Here is a 22,136-nt window from a genome sequence, read left to right as displayed (position 1 = left end):
ATACAGCCCAGATTGGATTATTCGAAGGCCTCGGGGAAAATAAAACATCGGACGATTGCATCTTCGAAGAATCGAGCCCCCTGATACAACACTGTCGTTGAAATGAAATTTTATTATCAACCATTCAAATTTGACTAAATTGGGCCGAAAAATTTGAAAATACGATAATTTTTTTTTAAATTTTGATTCGATTACCCAAAGTCTCATACAAATCTTCATCTTCTGTATTTATTTTATTTTATACAGTCCAGACTCGATTATCCAATGTTTCGATTATCCGAAGGTTTGTATGGACTTCAGATAATCGAGTCGCGAATGATTTTCTTTGTTTTTTTTTTTTGTAACATCAAATTAAAGTTCTGCGACCCCATTTAAGTCAAAATAAAATAGTTGATTGCCTATTTAATAATAAAATGTATTTTTCAATATTTCGTCACCACCATATTGGCCGCCATCTTGGAATTTAAAATTCTAAATCACTTTAGCGTAGGGGTCGTACTTATGCTCGGCAATCAAAAATAAGGCAAAGAAAAAAATGTTTTTTCTTGATTCGATTATCCGAAGATTAATTTGTTCGAGGCCTTCGGATAATCGAGTCTGGACTGTATTTATCTTCTACTCGTGCAATTGAGATAGGTACTAAAATGAAAAATAGAATGGTAAAAAATTTGAAACCTTTTACACGGTATGGTGGAAAGTAAAATATTATAAATCGAGATGGCCCGTGGGAGATTTATATGAACACCCAAAACTGGGCAGCACTAGTCCGAGCGAATAGTGGTACCATTTACGGACGCAGAGAACACAGCACGAGGTGGGCGAGAGACTTATTCTTTCGAGATTCATTTGCAGAAAAAGTTCATTCGTCATAACCAAAAACCAAAAGTGTCAATTACGGGAATCGAACCAGAGACCTTTGACAAACTAACCCAATGACTTAACTGCCTCGGCCACCACAGCTTGGTGGATAAAGAGAGGTCAGATGTCAATGTATGAAACTTGTTGGAGATTTATTGTTTCAATTAAAGTGAAAACTTCCACCATTGTCACGATTTTTTGTTCAAAGATATAAATTTTGCGTCGCTTTCAATATTTTGACAAACTTTCTTCTACAAGTGCCTACACATGCTGATTCCTTTTGGTAACGATTATCCCATTCCTTGTCAAGTTATGGAAATCGTCATTAATCAATGATTGCCAAATAGGACTTCAATGATGACCACAAAATTATATAAATTTTTAAACGCATTTGATTTAGATCAAAAATTCTTTCAGTAGCTTGAAGAACTCAACACCCGGCACACGCTGATTCCGTTTGGTGCTGAAATTCGTTAAATTGAATTTAATACAGAATATTTTATAGTGATGATCAATTTTTTTCGAAAATGATCAACGGCTTCACCTTAACGAATGAACTAATTTTATTTGGTGGTGCGAGTTGATAGCATTATTCGCTTGCTATAAAGAAAAACTTTAGCAGGAACAAGAGCACCACGCGTCTCCATGGAAGTTTCAACGAAGAAGCCAAGTCCATTCAGAACTTTATTGTTTATTTTAGGCAGATTTAACATTCCTGATCATTCGCTGCCTAACAGTCGGAATGAGATTTGGTTGATTACTTCCCCAGGATCTCGCGTTTTTGTTTAAACCAATTCCTTCCTTTATAGAGTAGCAAGTGTGCGCACCTAACAAACATCGTTCTGGTTTATACTGAAAATGAACGATTTATCAAGACGTTTTTCAAAACGTATTAGGGGAAATATACCCATTTTAATCACTCTAAGCCGTTCGAAAAATTCTCATCACTTTTGCCGTTTTCTGCTATTAAATCAACATTTTCAGATGTATAAACAATGGAGAATAGCTTGCTCACTTTACTTATTTTTTTTTCTTTTGAACAGTGAAAGACACTTTACGAAAGCTGTAATTCGTGATCAAAGTGCTGATAGGCCGATAATAGAAATAGGCTGAGAAAGGGTATAGCTCCCCTACTAGACTTATTCCAGAAAAATATGTGGTTCGAGATATAGGCAAAATGTGTATAAATCACAAATGCGCACTTTTGTCCCGGCCTTGAGGCAAGTGTGCGCACTGTACGGGGCAAGAGTGCGCATTGGATATTAAAGTTGGCCAAAGAACTTTTTCACCTATTCAATTTGAGGGGGTTGCGCGTCAATAAATTTTAGTCACTTTAATTTTTCTCCATATAAATTTGTATGGGAAATTTAAGTGCGCACACTTGCCCCGATCACCATTTCATTTTTGAAAAGGTCATAGTACAATTAAAAGAAACAATTCAGTGAATGTCTATACACGATTTTACTGGTAATTATGTCAATAAATTATCAAGCTGCATACCAGGTCTTTTGGCTTTGGATAATTTTAATTATTGTATAGCTTGTATTTCAAACATGAAATTTGCTAGCAAAATAACGAAAACATGATTTCTGAACTCCTTCAAATTGCAACATCCTAGTCAACATAGCTTCAACACAGGGTACTGTGCAAGGACCAACCCCTCAGTACAGCGCTGGACTAGCGGCAGTGTATTCTCTAGTACCACTACCACGAGGTAATACGGATGGTAACGCAAATGCTCCGGCTCTCCTCGTTTTTGTCGAGAAGGGTACTTGACGCTAAGCTTCACACCGGGCGAAGAAATCAAAGTGGCAAAGTGAGTGGCCCTGAACGTCGTGGGTGGCATGGGGGTGGACGGAACCCGGAGAGCTGGAGATGGATATACTCAAGGGGATGAAGTAAGAAGAAGATTCACAATTCTGCATACTTTATTGCAAGATGCTTTAGGTAAACATCGAATATTTGGTTGAAATATTAAATAAACAAAAAGTGCTATAAATCTTTTTATTTTATCTGTTTTCGATAAGAAATCAATTAATTGAATCATTTTATAGACGATAGACTATTTTTCTTAGCTCCAAAATATATTTTTTGTTGAAAAAATATTTTTGTTGCAAAATTGTCTTGCCTAATTTGTGTTCATCAATATCAGTGTCTTGAGTTTGTTTATCTTTTGCTCTTTGGTCTGACAGGGGGATTGGCAGCCAAACCCGCTTTGGTCTGACAGTTTTGGTCTGTCAGCTTTATGTTGGATTTTGGTCTGACAACGCGGGGGATTGGCAGCCACACCCCCTTGGATATACTACACTTACTATACATACACACACACATACACCGTCGTCGACCATGGTCGGCGGTCGGAAGCGGACGAATCATCACTTTTTCCGTTTGCTAGTGTGCATGCGACCGTTGTTTACTTTTGACCTTCCTTTTCGTTTGCTGGTGTGCGGTAGTTTGCATAAATGCCCCGCCACCGTGTGGAAATACGGTTAGTTAGCTTCCCATAACTAACCCATATTTGACGTTGATTTTCCGCTGCCGAGCGACGGTCGTAGCGCTGCTATTCAATTGGCTTGCACTGGTAGAAAACTTCACTTTTTCTCTTGTTTGAATGGAGCCTCAGCTGCATTTATAGCCACTATCACGCCGTTAGCTTGGCGAGGGGGGTTCACCAACATTTATTTTTCAATACAATCCCGGAAAGTATTTTGTCGTGCTTACTCTTAAGTCTAATTGATCCGTGGAAAATGGAAGGTATGGTTGTGGAGCAAAATCTATTGAAATGGAATGCATGCACAGTCACGATGGAAATAATGAAAATTTTCCTCGAATCTTTCACTGACTTGTTCAGAAAAATCAAACTTAATTGCTTCATGAACTAGGAATTTGCTGCAATAGCTTTTTTATAACACCATGGAAGAAAATTGAAAAAACTTTTGAGAAAATCCACTTTTTGTTTATTTATTTAATAAAATGAAATTGAAATAAAAAGGGACTTAACCCTTTGTGTGCTTTTTGGTAGGGTAATTTTTGATTTGAACCTTGTGATTTTTTAAAATCCTCGTGAGCTTAAAATGAGTGTTCCAGGGAGTATTTTTGCTAGAAACGTCGAAGTAATCGTCCACTCTGATAGTTTTTTTTACCCCTTTCAGCCCAGAGCAAAATCGAGATTTTTTACGGTTTTCCTTGCCATTTTCTACAGAATTGACCAAATTGGATGGAATTTGAATTGGAGGCAGTAAACATCTTAAATAACACTGTGCATTTCATTCATTAGTTTTCGAGAAATCGCAATTTGAAGTGAAAAATTAGTGGTGCTCTGGTGCAACCATGGGCGTTAGAGGGTTAAGTGGGTTGAAGTGGGACACATGGGGCGGTTTCGTATAGATCAGCTACTGTTCTACAAACTGTGTACAACACACATTCTCCGGGCTAGTATACCAGTAAAATAATTTTAAAACCTTATTTAATAGTAAAATAAATGAAATAAATGTAAAATAAATTCTTCATGATTAAGCCAACGTTTACAAATTTTCAAGAAACATCATCAAGCCAACTCATTATTTCATGCTTTTTATCAGCAGAAAATCACCTCAAACCCCCTTTCGGAAACCCAAAATATCTCTGGTGGTCAGAAACCACTTTTCCATAACTTATCATACTTTTTGCGTTTTTCTTCGTTTCGTCGTCCGTGTCTGTCGCGGGTGACTATGAACGGCCATGATCGATGACGACCAACCTTTTCAAAACTTTTTTTTCGTAAAATCGCGATAACTCGTGATGTTTATAAGCAAACCCCTTATGTCTATATATCATTTTTTTGTAATTGTCTGCTCTACAACTTTGTAGAACATTGTTACACTCTAAAAAATAACCCTGCAAAGTTAGAAAAAACACGAAATTTTAAAATGAAAATTTTGTTCTAAATGAAAAAAATGACCCTTCTGGGTAGATTCGAAAAGTACATTAAATTTCCCATAAAATAACATGTTCCAAAAATTTTTACAGTCGAGTAACGGAAAATGGGAGAATTATTAAAACTTTTTTAGTGTTTTTTCGATGAAAAATACGTTTTTTCGGAATTCTGAGTACGCCATCAAATCGGGCGTCTAATTTTACATAAAAGTCCCTTTGACACCAAATTCCTATCTCATCACCGTTTCAGGCTGCAAATTATTCAAAAACACCTCTTTTTTCGCATGTTCAAAAATGGAAGGGGTCGTACCGCCCCTCCGTTACGAGATATCAAAAAACGGACCTCGGATTCATGATCAGGGACAAAAGTTACCCCATAGGACAAAGTTTCACGCAAATCGAAGAGGGGTCGGGGCAACTGCTGTGTGAGTTGGCGGAGAATTACCCATAGGAAATGTTAGTAACAGCCAAAGGTGACCCCTAAAAATATGACACTTTTAAAAACATTGGCAAAGTCACATAAAACAAGTAAAACTTCCAACCCATAAATTTTCTAAAATTTTAAGAGATCAAAAACTGGTTGAAAAATGGCGATTTTCCAGATCGAAGCCCGTCTAAAGGCGGGGTTAGGTTAGGTTAACCATATCACAAGCCGTGGAAAATAATCTCGTTCCATGTTTGTGAGAACGTGAATAAACAATGTGCTACTGTGGAGTACCTTAAGAAGGGCAATACACACCCTCTTTTCAAGACGAACAGTTTGCCAAGAATTCCGACACTGCCTGAAAACCGTTCTAACGAAGCCCGGTGGAACAACTCAATCATGTCACGATAACACTCGGTTCAATCAATTACTCATGTTTATTTACCGCGCCGTTTTTTTTTTCTTCTCACGAGCCATACTCGCAGCACGTGGCAAGCGAGGCCACAGCTATCGTCTCAAATTGCCCGAGAGTTAGCTCGGGATTCCTTGAGGAACAAGCACGAGCGAAAAAGGTGGATAATATTGGGTTCCTTTTGCCGAACAGGCGGGGAGCATGCGAGATTTTTTGAGTCAAGTTTCAACTATGCCACTTTAAGTCGATGTTTGGATACGAACGCTACGCGTCAGAAAATCCAGACATTGGGAGATTTTTTCTTTGCCTTGCCTCTTTGGCCTGATTTTATACGTTAGCTTATTCGTTCTATAAATAAAAGGTGAAAGGTTAGCGCTTCAAGCATCAACCGAATATCCTGCCAATCGATTGTTAACGATGCTTCGTTCCCTCCGAGTAGACAAAGACATTATTCCTAACGAGCTCCAAATAAGAAGGTGAACTTTGCATCATCCCTCGCCCGCTTACTTACTTCCACCGTGCCCCGCTGTCCCCGGGAAAACTTTGTCCCTCAACGGCCCATCAACGTTGTCCCTCGTCTTGTTGAGCAGCATCGTCACCGCCGCCAGCCGGTTGAGCGCTCGGAAATACCTTTTTCCACACTTTGAAGGATCGTTATCGAATATAATACCAATTATCGTGATGTCACCCAGGAATTTGGAAATAATCGAAGTTCGGGAGCACGTCATGGTTCGCAAGACAACCTGAATATTTGAATCGTTTTTTATTGTTAATTCACGTTTTGAATCATTTATGAATTTTTCAGTTTCGTTGTGTAGGGAAAATTATGTTAAAAAGCTAAAAAAAGCTCTTTTTTTTAGAGCAGAAGCTCCGTTTGAAAATTTAACGGCCGAATATTTTTCTATTACATCTACAATTACTCTCGCCCCCAAAATTGAGCAATGATGATTCACTGTGCTGCTTCATATAAATCATGTAGTATGTTTATCTGCCTGTGGTCAACGCGCTCTTTATTAATTCATTTTGAACCGTCATTAATGCTCCATTTTCCTTGTGGTTACCAGTTTCTCTCCGGAATGTTCCATACTTAAATTAGTTGTGGTTTTTGGGATTGAAATTTGATTACCTTAGTAAATTAGATCACATGCGTTTGTTCTCACAAAGCACCAGGACGAGATTTTAACATCTGCTCAAACCACTATAAAAGGAAATACCTGGAGAGTTGATGAAAAATGGTTTTCCACCGGTATTCCGAGAAACATGGGGTGGAAAATAGTTTACCAAATATTTTCACTCGTTCCGCTAGTTTGGATTTATTTGAGATTCCTTTCACGGTTAAATTCAGGTTAGGTTCAACACTTGCGAGAAAGGTTCGCTTTTATCGCTTCTGCAATAACATCCAATTTACTCTGGCGTGCTTTTCTCCTCCTAGCTATAGACTCAATATCAATTCAATCGATATCAGTTCAGGATGCTACGGTGCGCCGTGAAGAGAAAGTTGAATGACATTTTTCGGTAGCTTAGTTCAATGCCTAAAATATATTATGTCGATCCTTTTAAACCCAAATTTAGCACAAAGAAAAAGAAAATATGTGTATCCAAAGACCCGAACAAAGATGATAAAATGCAACAAAGGGATAAACGGCAACATTCCAAATCTGGAAACCAGACAGCTTTATCAATAGGATCAGTGGCATAATCTACTGATTTACCTGGATACATAATTTTCAGCGTGTTTGGTATTCCAGACGAGCAACAATGTACCCAGCCCAAAATATGTATCAGATTTAAATTGACCTTCCATTATACTGTTTTATCGAGTAGATGTTACACATACGATGAGGGGGTTAAAGTGCGCTAACATCCAATTGTAAAGCAATGTAAACGCATGTTAGATTGTCCTATTTGAATATTATTTTTGTGTTAAACCGACTATTTTGACAATAGGGTAGAGGACCCAGAAATCGCCCACTTTATAGTGGCAATCTAGGAAATTTGATGAGAATTTGATGACAATTTATGGTTTTTGGTTCTATTTGTTGTAGAACGTTGATAAACTATTTGATTTCAAGTTTCCACAAGGTTTTTATCATTTACGTGCTCATTTTTTATAAAATTTTGCGTTTTTATAATGTGCTCTGAAGAGCCTATTTTCGCCCCCCTAAATCCAATTTTCGCCCACCCTTGGAACCAGTTTTCGCCCACAACAAAAATCAAGAAATCAAATGAAATTATGACTCAAAGCTAAGCAAATATGGTCTCCTATTGATACACGACATGTTCCCGAAGCTAAATTTCATTGATGTGCACATATTTTGTCGTACATATTATAAATTGAGGTTCAAAAAATCCTAGGAGTTTTTTTTTCAGATATCCTGCTTATTTTGAGATTCTCTGTCTATTATAACTAAAACCAAAACATGTTCTCACTCTCTCTAAAAAAATATGACTGAATCAAAATTTGTGATAGAACTCATGTGTCCCTGTTCACCCAAGAGGCACACAGTTACAACCCAGTTAACTCAATCCGAATTCTAAAACGGAATTTAATTAGAATCGTATACAAATCCCGTTTCAGAATTCGGATTGATTTGACTGGGAATTAGCTCCATGTTGTTGTTGATTTTGTTAGGGGTGCTTTAACCCTATGGGTCATTTGCTCCCGAATTGACTCAACATAAAACATCGAGTACCTCTTAATAAAAATATTAAAGCACATGTGTAACTACTTCTCCATCCTCTGCTTAATTTGTGTTCCTATGTACCAGTAAACTTTTACAACATTTGAACCAAAACCCCTTATGAATGAAAGTAATTAAAATGATTATTTAAACTTTAAAAATAATCTTGAATGTTCCACATATATTTTCAAGCACAATTCGCTGCGATTAGATTCGTTTTTATGGTAAACGAAAACTGGTTCTAGATAAAATCTGAAAACACAATACTAGATTTCGCCCTGGGCGAAAATTGGATCTCATGTTTTTTCATGACCCCAAAAATCGCCCACTTTATTTTACTGAAATAACCTTTGGTAAACGTTTAAAACAGGTAGATCACTAGATTTTCATGAAATTCAGACATACAGTGAACTAATGAATTATTCATTTACATTATTTTCGGACAAAATGAGTTGTTTTCCCTCATTAACATTATTACCCGCTGTAGTCTAAATTGACAAAAATATGGCGGCTGCAGTAAGGCTTTTTTTGAAAAAGCTTATAAAAACTTAATAAACAATAGAAATTCATTAGGAAAGTTTCAATTAGTACTAGAAACGAATGAATATGTAAACCTGCATAATAAATTCAACCAAAAAACGGTATGAGTTTGCTTAAAATAGATTAAATCCAGTAGGTGGGCGAAAACTGGAGCAGGGCGAAAACTGGGTCCTCTACCCTATTTAACTTAAACAATTATAATTAATACCTAAAATTTATGTTCAGCAACCTTGATTCCTGATTCCTTTAAAATATCAGTTTTGTTCAAATTCCTTGACTAAATCTAATCTAACCCTATCGCAGCCAGTATTTCGATGGCATCCTGGAAAATGTCTTAGGTTGATTAACGCCTAGTATCCTCTTGCCTTTATTAACATTTGCAGTGCCCCGATACATTAGATTGGAGCAGTTCTCTCAGATTTCGGTCATTCGATTTTTTTGTATTTTTAAATCCGACTGAAACTTTTGTGGTGCCTTCGGTATGCCCAAAGAAGCCATTTTACATCATTAGTTTGTCCATACAAATTTGGCAGCTGTCCATACAAAAATGATATGTGGGTAATTCTCCGCCAACTCACACAGCAGTTGCCCCGACCCCTCTTCGATTTGCGTGAAACTTTGTCCTATGGGGTAACTTTTGTCCCTGATCATGAATCCGAGGTCCGTTTTTTGATATCTCGTAACGGAGGGGCGGTACGACCCCTTCCATTTTTGAACATGCGAAAAAAGAGGTGTTTTTCAATAATTTGCAGCCTGAAACGGTGATGAGATAGGAATTTGGTGTCAAAGGGACTTTTATGTAAAATTAGACGCCCGATTTGATGGCGTACTCAGAATTCCGAAAAAAACGTATTTTTCATCGAAAAAAACACTAAAAAAGTTTTAAAAATTTTCCCATTTTCCGTCACTCGACTGTAAAAAATTTTGGAACATGTTATTTTATGGGAAATTTAATATACTTTTCGAATCTTCATTGACCCAGAAGGGTCATTTTTTCATTTAGAACAAAATTTTTCATTTTAAAATTTCGTGTTTTTTCTAACTTTGCAGGGTTATTTTTTAGAGTGTAACAATGTTCTACAAAGTTGTAGAGCAGACAATTACAAAAATTTTGATAAATAAACATAAGGGGTTTGCTTGTAAACATCACGAGTTATCACGATTTTACGAAAAAAATTTTTGAAAAAGTTGGTCGTCGCTGATAATGACCGTTCGACAGACACGGACGACAAAACAAAGAGAAACGCAAAAAGTAACTTTTTCAAAACTTTTTTTCGTAAAATCGTGATAACTCGTGATGTTTATAAGCAAACCCCTTATGTTTGTATATCAAAATTTTTGTAATTGTCTGCTCTACAACTTTGTAGAACATTGTTCCACTCTAAAAAATAACCCTGCAAAGTTAGAAAAAACACGAAATTTTAAAATGAAAAATTTTGTTCTAAATGAAAAAATGACCCTTCTGGGTCAATGAAGATTCGAAAAGTATATTAAATTTCCCATAAAATAACATGTCCCAAAATTTTTTACAGTCGAGTAACGGAAAATGGGAGGATTTTTAATTTTTTTTTAGTGTTTTCTTCGATGAAAAATACGTTTTTTCGGAATTCTGAGTACGCCATCAAATCGGGCGTCTAATTTTACATAAAAGTCCCTTTGATACCAAATTTCTATCTCATCACCGTTTCAGGCTGCAAATTATTGAAAACACCTCTTTTTTCGCATGTTCAAAAATGGAAGGGGTCGTACAGAGCAAGTTGTGGCGCTATAACCACGGCAAATAGTGTCCAGGGCATTCGTGGAAATACAATGTCCCATCCCAGAGGGTCCCGGAGTACCAAACTTTCTTAGCATGGTGCTCCCAACGAATACAACCAAATCTCGGAGCGTATGGTGGTGTGTCCCCACGCTTCTTCCTCCCTTGTCGATTCAGAATTGTGTTGTTGTTCGAACACTCAGTGCTCAAACTCAACCCAATTACGAGTCATCTCTGCGAAACGGCTTTACGCAGTAGGCCTGGCCGCGTTAACGCTTGTGATGTTTCAATGCATTCCGTTGCAATGGCGCACTGCAAATGTTAATAAATGACAAGAAGAGTGCTAGGCGTCATCTAACCTAAGGCACTCTCCAGGATCCCTTCGAAAGATTGGCTGCGCTAGGGTCTGATAAGATTAGATTAGATTAGATGTTCAAAAATGGAAGGGGTCGTACCGCCCCTCCGTCACGAGATATCGAAAAACGGACCTCGGATTCGTGATCAGGGACAAAAGTTACCCCTAAGGACAAAGTTTCACGCAAATCGAAGAGGGGTCGGGGCAACTTTTCCCGATTTCGTGTGAGTTGGTAGAGAATTACCCAGGTATGAATACGCACTACACTGATAAAACATGATACACGGTATCAAATTTTTTGGTGATTTTTAACTAAACTTTTTGTCACTAAAACTTGATTTGCAAAAAAACACTATTTTTATTTTTTTTTCATTTTTCGATATGTTTTAGAGGAAATGCCAACTTTTCAGAAATTTTCAGGTTGTGCAAAAATCTTTGACCAAGTTATGAATTTTCAAATCAATACTGTTTTTTTTAAATCGAAATATTGTTCGCAAAAAAATTTCAACTTTTTTGATGTTAAATCAAATTTGCAATCAAAAAGTACTCCAGTAAAATTTTGATAGAGTGCACCGTTTTCAAGTAAAAACCATTTTCAGGTAACTTTTTTGAAAAAAAGTCGCTGTTTTTTATTTTTTTTAAATTAGTGCACATGTTTGCCCACTTTTGAAAAAAAATATTTGAAAAGATGAGAAAATTATCAATATTTTGCTTGTTGAAACTTTGTTCATACGACCCTTAGTTGCTGAGATATTGCCATGCAAAGGTTTAAAAACAGCAAAATTGATGTTTTCTAAGTCTCACCCAAACAACCCACCGTTTTCTAATGTCGATATCTCAGCAACTAATGGTCCGATTTACAGTGTTAAAATATGAAACACTCGTGAAATTTTTCGATCTTTTCGAAAAAAAAATATTTTCGAAATTTGTAAACCAAGACTTGCATTTTTAAAGGGCGTAATATGTATTGCATATTTGGCCCTTTTGAAATGGTAGTCTTGTTCCATATTTTTTTTACAGTTGAAAAACAGAAAATGGAAGAGCTTTTTTAAAAACCAAATTTCCATCTCATCACCATTTGAGGCTGCAAATTATTGAAAAACATGGAACACGAGATATCAAAAAACGGACCTCGAATTCGTGATCAAGGTCAAAAGTTACCCCTTAGGACAAAGTTTCACGCAAATTGAAGAGAGGTTGGGGCAACTGCTGTGTGAGTTGTCGGAGAATGACCCATTTATTATTTATTAAATTTACTTACCAAAAGGTGAGGTTTTTTTCATATATACTCGACTAATCGAAGGCCTCGGAAAAATCCACTTCGTATAATCGAATCTTCGGATAATCGAATCACGAAAAAATATATAATAAAGTGCTACTTTTCATCACTGAAATGTGTATGAAAAGGTGAGTTTGCAATACTTGTTTTTTTCAGTAGTCGTCGTATTTTTTTTTCGTATATATATAAGAGTGTAACAAAAATGGCAAGTTTTGAGCATTCTGGAGCGCGATACAGACTTTCAAAGTTTGTTTTTTTTTTTCAAAAAATCGGCCCCAGCAAAACTTAAAGGCGTCTCGGGCGTCGTGAGGTACGACCTATTTCTTTTTATCCGGGGCTGATTTTTCGAAAAAATGTCAAACTTTAAAGGTCTTTACTGAGCTCAAGGATGTTCCATACTTCAATGATACACCCAAACGGCGGTCGCATGATTGTGATGCATGGTGGCATGAAAGTATATCAGAATCTGCATGAAAACTGTCCTCATGCATTTTTTTGCGATATAGGGGTGTGACATTTGTTTTTCTCTTTGGAGTGTTGCTCGGAGACGGGCCAGCATAGGAACGTGGCGTTACATCGTGCTGCCATCTGGTTTTTTTAAGTGCAAGAGTGGAAAAGTGCTGAGTCATCGTCTAAAAATAAACGGCGTCCTATCTCCCCCAGCAAAATGAAGTCGATAAAGTAGTCGGTTTCGATGGAGCAAAAGTGGAAAACGTGGTCTAAAAATAGCGACGCCATCCCCCTATTACATGTGTTGGTGAGAACTGCAGATCGCTGACTTGTTTACACGCGGGCAAAAATGATCTACGGGCTTGCTGCAAAAAATGTTATAAAATGTGACATTTTCTGCAGTAAATCTACTGATGCAGATTTTGAGAAATATTTTTCCTTTGGGTGTATCCAGATTTTAAAGCGAAGATGGCGTTCGAATGGTGAATGCCCGAAATGTCAAAATCACGCAGTGGTATCAAAATTACGAAAAAAGTGTGCCATGGCATGACAGCCATACTTTTTTTCTAATGTTGGTGCTACTGCGCGATTTTGACAATTCGGGCGTTCACAATTCGAACGCCATCTTCGCTTAAAAACCTGGATAGATACCAGAAGATGCGCAAGGATCTGGCCTATACGCCAGTAAAAATGCTAAACGTTTTAGTGGCCAAAGTGCCTCAAGAATTTAGATTTTTGAAAAAAATATTTTTTGCGGGTTAAATCCCATTTAAAATTAAAATGCAAAGCGCCAGCTCCTGTTACAGAATTACGCGATTACAGAAGGTTCGAGAAAGTATTTTATTATTTTTTCTTGTCTAAGAAAACATTGTTCCTAACATCATAATCTATCATTTAAGAAATGAGCACCTAGAATTCCTCGGCATGACCTCAGAATGGGACTGGCTAGTATACCTACTACAATTGTATACTAAAAAACACTAAATTCAACGGGCAACGGGTGTGCAATATTTCATTAACGGGAAAACCACGGGAACTTTCGATATATTTCATGCATTTACAGCAAAAATTTACAGCGTTTTGTCAGGATTGGGTCTTTAATTGTAACAATTTTGGAAGAAGAAGGTAACAACTGCCGCTGTTGATATGTACCATTATCATTAACAAAGTTTCAATTACTTATGATTAAATGTATGCCTAATCACAAAGTATCATGCTAGATCCCTTTTCCATCGGGATCTTCTGCAATGAAAACGGATGAGAACGATTCGGAATATTTTTTATTAGCTGCGTTGGGGTTCCCTGAAAACCATGCGGCAGCAGCACGGTGAAGCTTTAATCCTTTAATCCCCACCGGTCAAAGTTTGATCCGGGGCACGTGCAAATTGAAAGAACGACCGACCGGTGATTCGTTGGGAAAACAAGAAATCTCGACACGCTGCCGTTAATAAGTAGCACGAAAGAAAGAGAGATGAAAAGAGAGAGAGGGTATCAAATAGTGTAAGAAACCTCCGGCACCGGTAGGGAAAAATGATTAATGTAAGTGCTTTCTTTTTTCCGTTTCGTTTCTCGTTGCAGGAAAAGGTGGACGAAACGTAACCTCTTTCGTTCGTGGTAAGCCACCTTCACCTCCACACAGTCGTCATCACCATTAGAGAGCCGAGGGCCCAATTCAAGAGCAGCCTTTGGGGGCCAGATCGTAATGCAGCTGGAGCAGCAGCAGCAACAGGAATCCTGAAATCGTCCACCCACTCACACACGTTGGGCCGGTTGTGTGCTGGAAAAGTCATGTGCTCCTCCACGTCAGAATGAACATGACGATTGTGTTGGTGTGTTGGTGAGTGGAAAATTTCTGAAAGGATGTTTTCCACCAGCATCGCTATGCCCACGCTGCTGTTGTAACTCCATGCTGGTGTTGGGGACGGGTTCTGTCGGAGGAGAAAAGTGAGAGATCTCGTGGAACTCACGGAAAAGTGAGAGTTTTTGTGAGAGGAAATTCAAGCAGAGCAAGAGAGAGAACGAGGAAAAGCAGAGCTTTGGCTCAAGTGTGTGTTGAAGGAAAAGTCATGGCAACAACAGTAGCGGTTCAAGCTCATGGCAATTAATTCGTTCTCGTTAGTCGTTGAGTGGCTGGTTCAGAGTGCAGGAAACTCGGCTGCGGTGAAAGTTTAAGCAAAAGCTAAAATTTTAGCTGCTCAGATGCTGTTATAATGTGTATGTGTGTGTGTGTCTGTATGTGGAGAAAAGATACGTTTCTCTTGATTAATGTTAATTGAATTTGGAAATTCTTGTAAGCGACAGCGAAGTATTTCAGAAGGGATTCACGCTAAAAAAAATATAGTTTAATTCTTAAGCTTAGAGAATCATTACTGGGTGTCGGTATTTGTCATGTGCTTCTTCTATTCGCGAAGGTCATTTCGCATACATAAATATAGTTGAAAAGCAATGTGAAAGTTTTTATTACGTGTTACGAAGTAGCTGTTGAAAATGGATTCATAAGCAAATTTGTGTTAACGTTGGAAATTATCCGTAAGCAAACATTCTAAACCAGCATCGTTTCCAAACAAATCAACGTTCAAAAAAGTCAGCAAAATAAAAATTGCTATCGATAATGGGCTACCAACGGAGAAGCAGAACGACCGGCGATGTTTGCAGAAGTGTAAGTATTACAAAAAATTAATTGCAATCAATAAACAGTTAACGATGTTGAAAGAGGAAACTGAAACTGAAAAACATTCCACTTCTCGTTGGCAAGCACGACATAAACCTATAGTGGAAAAAACAACACTGAGCAACACGTGAAAACAAGATTTTTTTAAAGCGAATTGAACGGTTACAATTTTGGAGAAAAATAAATTGTTAAGTTTTAAACATCAATTCTACGAAAAACTGACAGGACCGAAATGATTACAATTCTGTTACAAAAGGTAATTATTTAATAACCCGCAGTGTTAAAAGGTAACTGTGTAGGCCAGCTATTATTTTACATTTCGAGTTTTGTGTAAAATTTACCCATTGTATCGGAATTTGCTGAATAGTTCCAGATGTCAAAATGCGTATCCACCCTATTCTTGTGTTCCTCCAGAAATGGTTAGTTCGCTATGAAGATGTTGTTGTTGTTGTTAATTCATTTATTTCTGGCAGCATATGATTTAAACAATACATACTTTTTAAATACAGTAAATGGAAAAGAGTGCAATTGGGATCATTGACTGAGATGCTTGCGTTATTATACACGACGATAAAGATTTTTTTTTCTTTTATAGTGCAATGACATCAGAATTGAATCAGTTATGAAAGAATAGTTTTGCGTTAATTCTTGACAAAACATTTCTTTAACACCTCATACCATGGTTGACTTTTGATTAAAATCCGAATTAGTCTATTCATAACACTTCAAAATCTCGGTGACATGTTGTGTGATTTCCGAATTGAATCCCTCATTCTGGGCAGTTATCGAACGTTCTTGCCGCCCGGTGTAATACCCTATATCTTTCGTAAATAGTTACACTGGCACGAGACCAAAGATCCAATATTGCAAAACGATGTTGAATGAGAGCAGCGAAAAAAATAAATATATTTATGTACAAGAAAAGGCAGCCTCAGATGATGAGGGTCGCGAAGGATGTCATCAATGATCGAGGCTCAAGTGTACGGCGGCGGGTCCCAAGAAGTGTGGTGCTGGTGGTGGCCTTTACAGTGGAAATCGAAGATGTTGTTGCGTGTTCAATGAACCGTACAGATCCGCCACAAGATGATTGCTCTCAGCTCTCTGTTTGTGCGCTGGATCCTTCTGTATAATTTCTGATGGTAGGCTGTTTTACTCAGTTTGGAAATTCTAAACGGTTTCTCCGATGGTGAAAATAAAAAAAAACGGAAATGAATTCGCATGTTTCTGGTCCTGTTGTGAAAACATGGGATAATTTGAATATGGGATAGAAAATGTCAAGCGATGAATCAGCACCAGTTTTGTTTGTGGAATTGGGTGATCATTGACAATTTTATACAGGCAAAATCTAAACCTTGCAACAAATGGTATTTACACTGAGTGTTTTTCGATTATTGCCTTATGAAATTCGAGTTCAATGAATAATTCATTAATTTCTTGGTGTTATTTCAATTATGTTCATTAAATTAACAGTATGTAAAAAAGGTATTTACACTCCTTGGGCACATGTTGTGATGAAACATGTAAACAATTTAAAGTTTGACAGAATCCTAGAACTACGTTTTGTTCAGATCATTTTGCTACAAAAGCTCATGAATAGATGATTTCTATAAAAAGTTATATAACAAATACTATTACAAAAATAAAAACGTTACTTAATCCACCCTTAGGTGGTTGGTGCCTTCCTCTCATTCAAAGGGTAATGCTATCCAAAATAGACACGCTCGTGGGAAGGTCTTTAAATTACCTATCCAAAGATAGGTCGCATGATATATTTGGAATAAGTTTTCATCTAAATATCTGAGAACTAGCCTCCAAAAAGTGTATAAATAACTCTTAAGTGCTTATAACTTTTGATAGGGTTGTCAGATCTTCAATGTTTTGGACGCGTTGGAAAGGTCTTTTGATTACCTGTTCAACGACGGGTTGCATGATAGATCCGAACAACGTTTTCATCGTGATATCTGAGATCCGGCTTCCAAAAAGTGCATAAATAACACTTAATTGCTAATAACTTTTGATAAGGTTGTCAGATCTTCAATGTATTGGTCGCGTTGGAAAGGTCTTTCAAATACCTTTCTAAAAATGTATAACATGCTGGGGTTTCTTACAAAAACCACCCTTTTTACAATCTTCCGGACTTTAGTCAAAATCGTTTTTTTAGCATAACTTTTGAAGTACTTTACTAAACTTCATAATTTTCAATAGGGACTTATGGGACCCCAAGACGAATCGAATGAGACCAAAACGGTCCAAATCGGTTGAGCCAGTGCTGAGATAATCGAGTGCATATTTTTTGGTGCACAGACCCACATCCCTACACACACACACACACACACACAGACATTTGCTCAGAATTCGATTCTGAGTCGATAGGTATACATGAAGGTGGGTCTAGGAGGTCTAATTGAGAAGTTCAGTTTTCGAGTGATTTTAAAGCCTTTCCCCAGTAAGGTGAGGAAGGCAAAAAGGTTTAAAATTTTGCTACAAAAGCTCATGAATAGATTATTTCTTTAAAAAGTTTTATAACAAATACTATTACAAAAATAAAAAAAGGATTAAAACAAGTTTTTACACTTTTCGAAAACATTAACATAAATAAGGTTATTTGTTGACAAATCACCATTAATCCAGTCTCCCAACTCCAAATGGGCATCCTTGACCGATTAAAAAAATAGTTTGGATTGAATGTTAAGTTTATTAACTCCTTAGTATAAAAATTGATAGAACTCTGGAAATTCTATATAAATCTTATCTAAACTTAATTTTGCAAACTTTTAATTCATCTAAATGTCAACATATTACCATAGAATTGATAAATTAACATTTTGGAGTGGGTGTAACAACCTAATGGGGGTCTTTGTATCGATAGAATTGATTTTTCGTTAGAATTTCGTATCAAGCCAGAAATACGTCGTCGGAAAATCCGCCGGCATCCAAACCGGTTCACAATTCACAAGTTAACCTATGTGGCATCAGAAAGAAAATAAAATTTCCGATCTTTTGATACCCAAACATCTAGGTTTTCTATAAAACCCCTCTATTTATGTTAAGTTTTCGAAAGGTGTACACACTAATTTTGCAAGGTATAGGTTTAACTTTATGGCTGGACGTCATTTTCATCTTCGTAAATAAGATGATACAGTATGAATATTAATCGGAAAAATCGCCAAAAAATCACACTGCATTGATTTTCGATGCTTCGTCGCCAAGTCAACAAGTTGTCAAGTTGAGCTTCGAATACTGGCGCGAGAATGCTGGCGCATATATGTTTTGCTCGACTTATACTCGTTTATAGTAGCTTGTCTACCGATGTTTTCTTCAACATGTAAGATATCGTAGCGTTCCGGTTTCTTTTGCTCTGTCCGTTTTTTGCATAACTGTACAATGTTTATGCAAAAACTTTTGTGACTTAGGACATTCATCCCGCTACAAACAATTTTTTTCCCGTGTGCTCCTAAAATCGCCTTTAAGTAGGCTTCATTTTGTCGTGATTTCGTAAGTTTATTTAACAGAGTTCATTGGATTTCAATAGGAGCTTTCAAAGCTTCTAAGCTTTATATCGTTTTCAAAGCTTTCAATGTTCGCAACGCCAATAGCTATCTACCTAAGGTTCTCGCGGTTGAGTGTGTAGTGGTGCGGTTGTAAAAATAGCTATCTCTGACTCTCTCACTTTCGTAGATGCTGAATGGCAAGCTTCCCACTGTGCGGTTAACTCGGTTTTGCTTTGCGCCGGCTTTGTTCGGTTTTTGGGCTCGTACCAAAACTAGAAAACCAAAACCGCAGTGTGCGTCGTCACTGGCGCAAGGGAAGCTTGCTATGCTCGCGTTTGTCATAAACGCTTGTTTGATTAAGAATTTGTACGATTAAAAATATTCTTTTGGTGAAAATTGCGTTTTCAATTTCTTTTGGAAAACACATCATTAAAAATACCTTGCTTTCATCATAAGATTTTTTGTATCAATTTGTATTTTTGTACTTTTGTATGAATTGAAAGAAGTTAAATTCTTTAGTAAGAAAGGCTCTATCTCACCCCTGGTGGGATTAAATCGGGTTTTGATTTTTGTAATAGTATTTGTTATATAACTTTTTATAGAAATCATCTTTTCATGAGATTTTTGTACCAAAGTGTGCGGCATGAGTTTCTGAACAAAACGTAGTAACTTTAAATTGTTTACGTGTTTCATCACAAAATATGCAGATTGCCTGTAAATACTTTTTTTACATACTTTACATTATTTACATTATTCAGTGGGTCTCGTGGCGCAGGGGTAGCGGCTTCGGCTGCCGATCCCGATGATGCTATGAGACGCGGGTTCGATTCCCGCCTTATCCACTGAGCTTCTATCGGATGGTGAAGTAAAACGTCGGTCCCGGTTTCTCCTGTCTCGACAGAGGCGCTGGAGCAGAAATCCCACGTTAGAGGAAGGCCATGCCCCGGGGGGCGTAGTGCCAATAGTTTCGTTTTCGTACATTATTTGGACTTACTGTAATGACATAATCAGTGAAAAAATTATTGGATAATTAATTCAATCATGAAAATGAAATGCTGTTAATTCAATAATTCAATCATGAAAATGAAATGGCTGATTTCAGATGTCGAACTCAAAATTCTTATTTTGGTGGAAATGACAATTAAATGTTAGTCTACATTGTTATGAATGATTTTATTGATTTTTTCATCAAAACACCTTAAGAGCGTCCACTATAGGAAAGGGGTTCAGTAATGGATGGCATACCCGACATCATTTTAATCCAAGTAACGTGACTATTTTTTTAACTTAGACTGATCAACAATTTTCAAAGCTTGAAAAAAGTGTAGTTCGCTGCTCTCATATAATGCATAATTTTCATGGATTATATTCAACAGAGACGAATCGCCCTAATTCTTCGTACAAATTTCAAGGAAATCCCATTTGGCCTTCAAAAACAATGAAAAAAATAAATAAATAAATTGGACGTGATTTTGGAGACATTTCTGTTTATAATCCCTCATGAATTGAGAATGTGCAGTAATTTTTTTTTAAATCTTTATACCTTTAAAAATGAATACGTTATTTAATTGTTGTTGCTGAACATTGGTTTGATTATTGGCTATTTTGAATTAAAAATTATGCTCGTAACTTAAACTGTTTTGAGCATACTGGGATAGGAAATCTGAAAATCCTCGAAACGGGAAGAAATATCTGCGTATCGACATCGAGGAAATCATCTTTATGTATTGTTTTGCTTCCTACTGCAGGCCACAGACGGGGGCGCCCTGTGCCAGAAATGATTAAATAACAGCGCGGTCAGTCGGTCTGTCTATGGCAATATCAACGTCGTCACAGATATGAAAAAAAAACTTTCAGAATAAACCGAGTGTTCCTACGAATCGATTTTCTGTTGGCTGGAGTGCTTTATTCTTTTATTGAGAGCTCGGAGATATTTAATATCACGTGCGCGCCAAGATTATTGTGCGAAAACAACAATGTGCCTGGAAAGGACCTCGAATTCATAATATCATAAATAGGAGGAATTTGCCAACTGATACCACTGAATGGGGGCAACCAAAGAATGGAGTACGCAGAGCATTGTATTGTATAGGATGTCCATGTACACAGCACATACAGAATGTAATTTTAATGAGAAAATTCCATGACAACCATCGCAAAGCGCTCCAGATTGTGTAACAAGATTAATTGATTGATGCGATGACGACGGTGAAGCGGGAGTGTGAACAACGTCAACGTCAACAAAAGGCTCCGGCGACAATTGCTGGCCTTCCCACCCGGCGGGGGCTTGTTTTATGGAGGAAATATTATGTTTCTCATCTGCTGACAGGAGTCCCACAGTCACTCCTGAAAAGTATATCAAAAATAAATTTAGAAAATTATGATGGAGTGGTAGAACAGTTGTGCAGATGTTTATCGACAAGGAATGAGAGACGATTAATTCTAGGTTTTACTAGCCTAATAAATGAGCTTTTGGAATTGAACTTATTGTGGAGTTACCACTATTGTTGATTTCAAGAATAGCGTAAAAATTTAAGGTTTTTAACCTACTGCGTAACTGCCTCACTACTCAAGTTGATAAAGCACACATGTTAATAAAACCCATAAAGTCCTCATAACCGAAACCAGTGCATGAACGAACGTCCCCCACAATGCTTACTTTGGATGCAGAGCCGGTTGTCGTTGCGGAACTTGAGTTATTTGCAGGACCGGGTGGAGAATGCGGAATTCCAACGGAGCCTCCCGATTTTCGATTACGTTCTTTTGTTGTTTCACCGTCGTAAAATCCTCGATGATCCGCACACGAAAAATATAAAGCTGCAGCATAAGTAGCCGCCCCCCTCACCTCTGTCTCTCACTCTCTCTCTCTCTCTACCCCAAGAAAACAACACGGTGAGGATTTTTGCAGACTTTCAGCCAAAGGTCACGCCACCGCTGTTTCTGCTGCCATGTTGAGCCCACGTGTCTGATCCTTCATCAACTGCACGTGATGTTTCTTCGATTAGCATGCCAAATGTGCAGGTGGGATAGCAGAGGTACCTTTCTTTCGGAGAAGCTTGAGTTGGTGAGCCCAACACGCGACCTACGGACCATTACAGTTTAACCTGTCAACTGTTAATCCCAGTAATTAATTATAGGTGCTTTCAGAGCGAGGCGAAAAATAAGAAATGAGCTTTAATTTGTGTTGAATGATATTATTTATAAAGGTACACGGTTATGTTAAACATGACCAGTATGACAAAGAACTTGGCAAGATGCTTGTTGAAAAAGGTGCAGGTGGTTATGTTACACATGACCAGTATGA

The 22,136-nt window shown here is 37.4% G+C and overlaps 1 protein-coding gene across 1 annotated transcript in view; it reads left to right on the top strand.

Annotated features, from left to right (window-relative positions):
* The window catches only part of LOC6046465 (gamma-aminobutyric acid type B receptor subunit 1), a 203,096-nt gene that overhangs the window by 4,671 nt on the left and 176,289 nt on the right, over nucleotides 1-22,136 (top strand). Inside the window, exon 2 of the mRNA XM_038258438.1 lies at nucleotides 14,249-15,329. Within this exon, the coding sequence (XP_038114366.1) occupies nucleotides 15,282-15,329 (48 nt within the window). The 5' untranslated portion in view covers nucleotides 14,249-15,281. The remainder of the gene's footprint in view (nucleotides 1-14,248; nucleotides 15,330-22,136) is intronic.

The sequence above is a fragment of the Culex quinquefasciatus genome, chromosome 2 (assembly GCF_015732765.1).
Source record: "Culex quinquefasciatus strain JHB chromosome 2, VPISU_Cqui_1.0_pri_paternal, whole genome shotgun sequence".
In the NCBI taxonomy this organism is placed as follows: Eukaryota; Metazoa; Arthropoda; class Insecta; order Diptera; family Culicidae; genus Culex; species Culex quinquefasciatus.
Note: the sequence above shows the minus strand (reverse complement) of the source record. Positions and strands in the feature narration are given on the sequence as shown.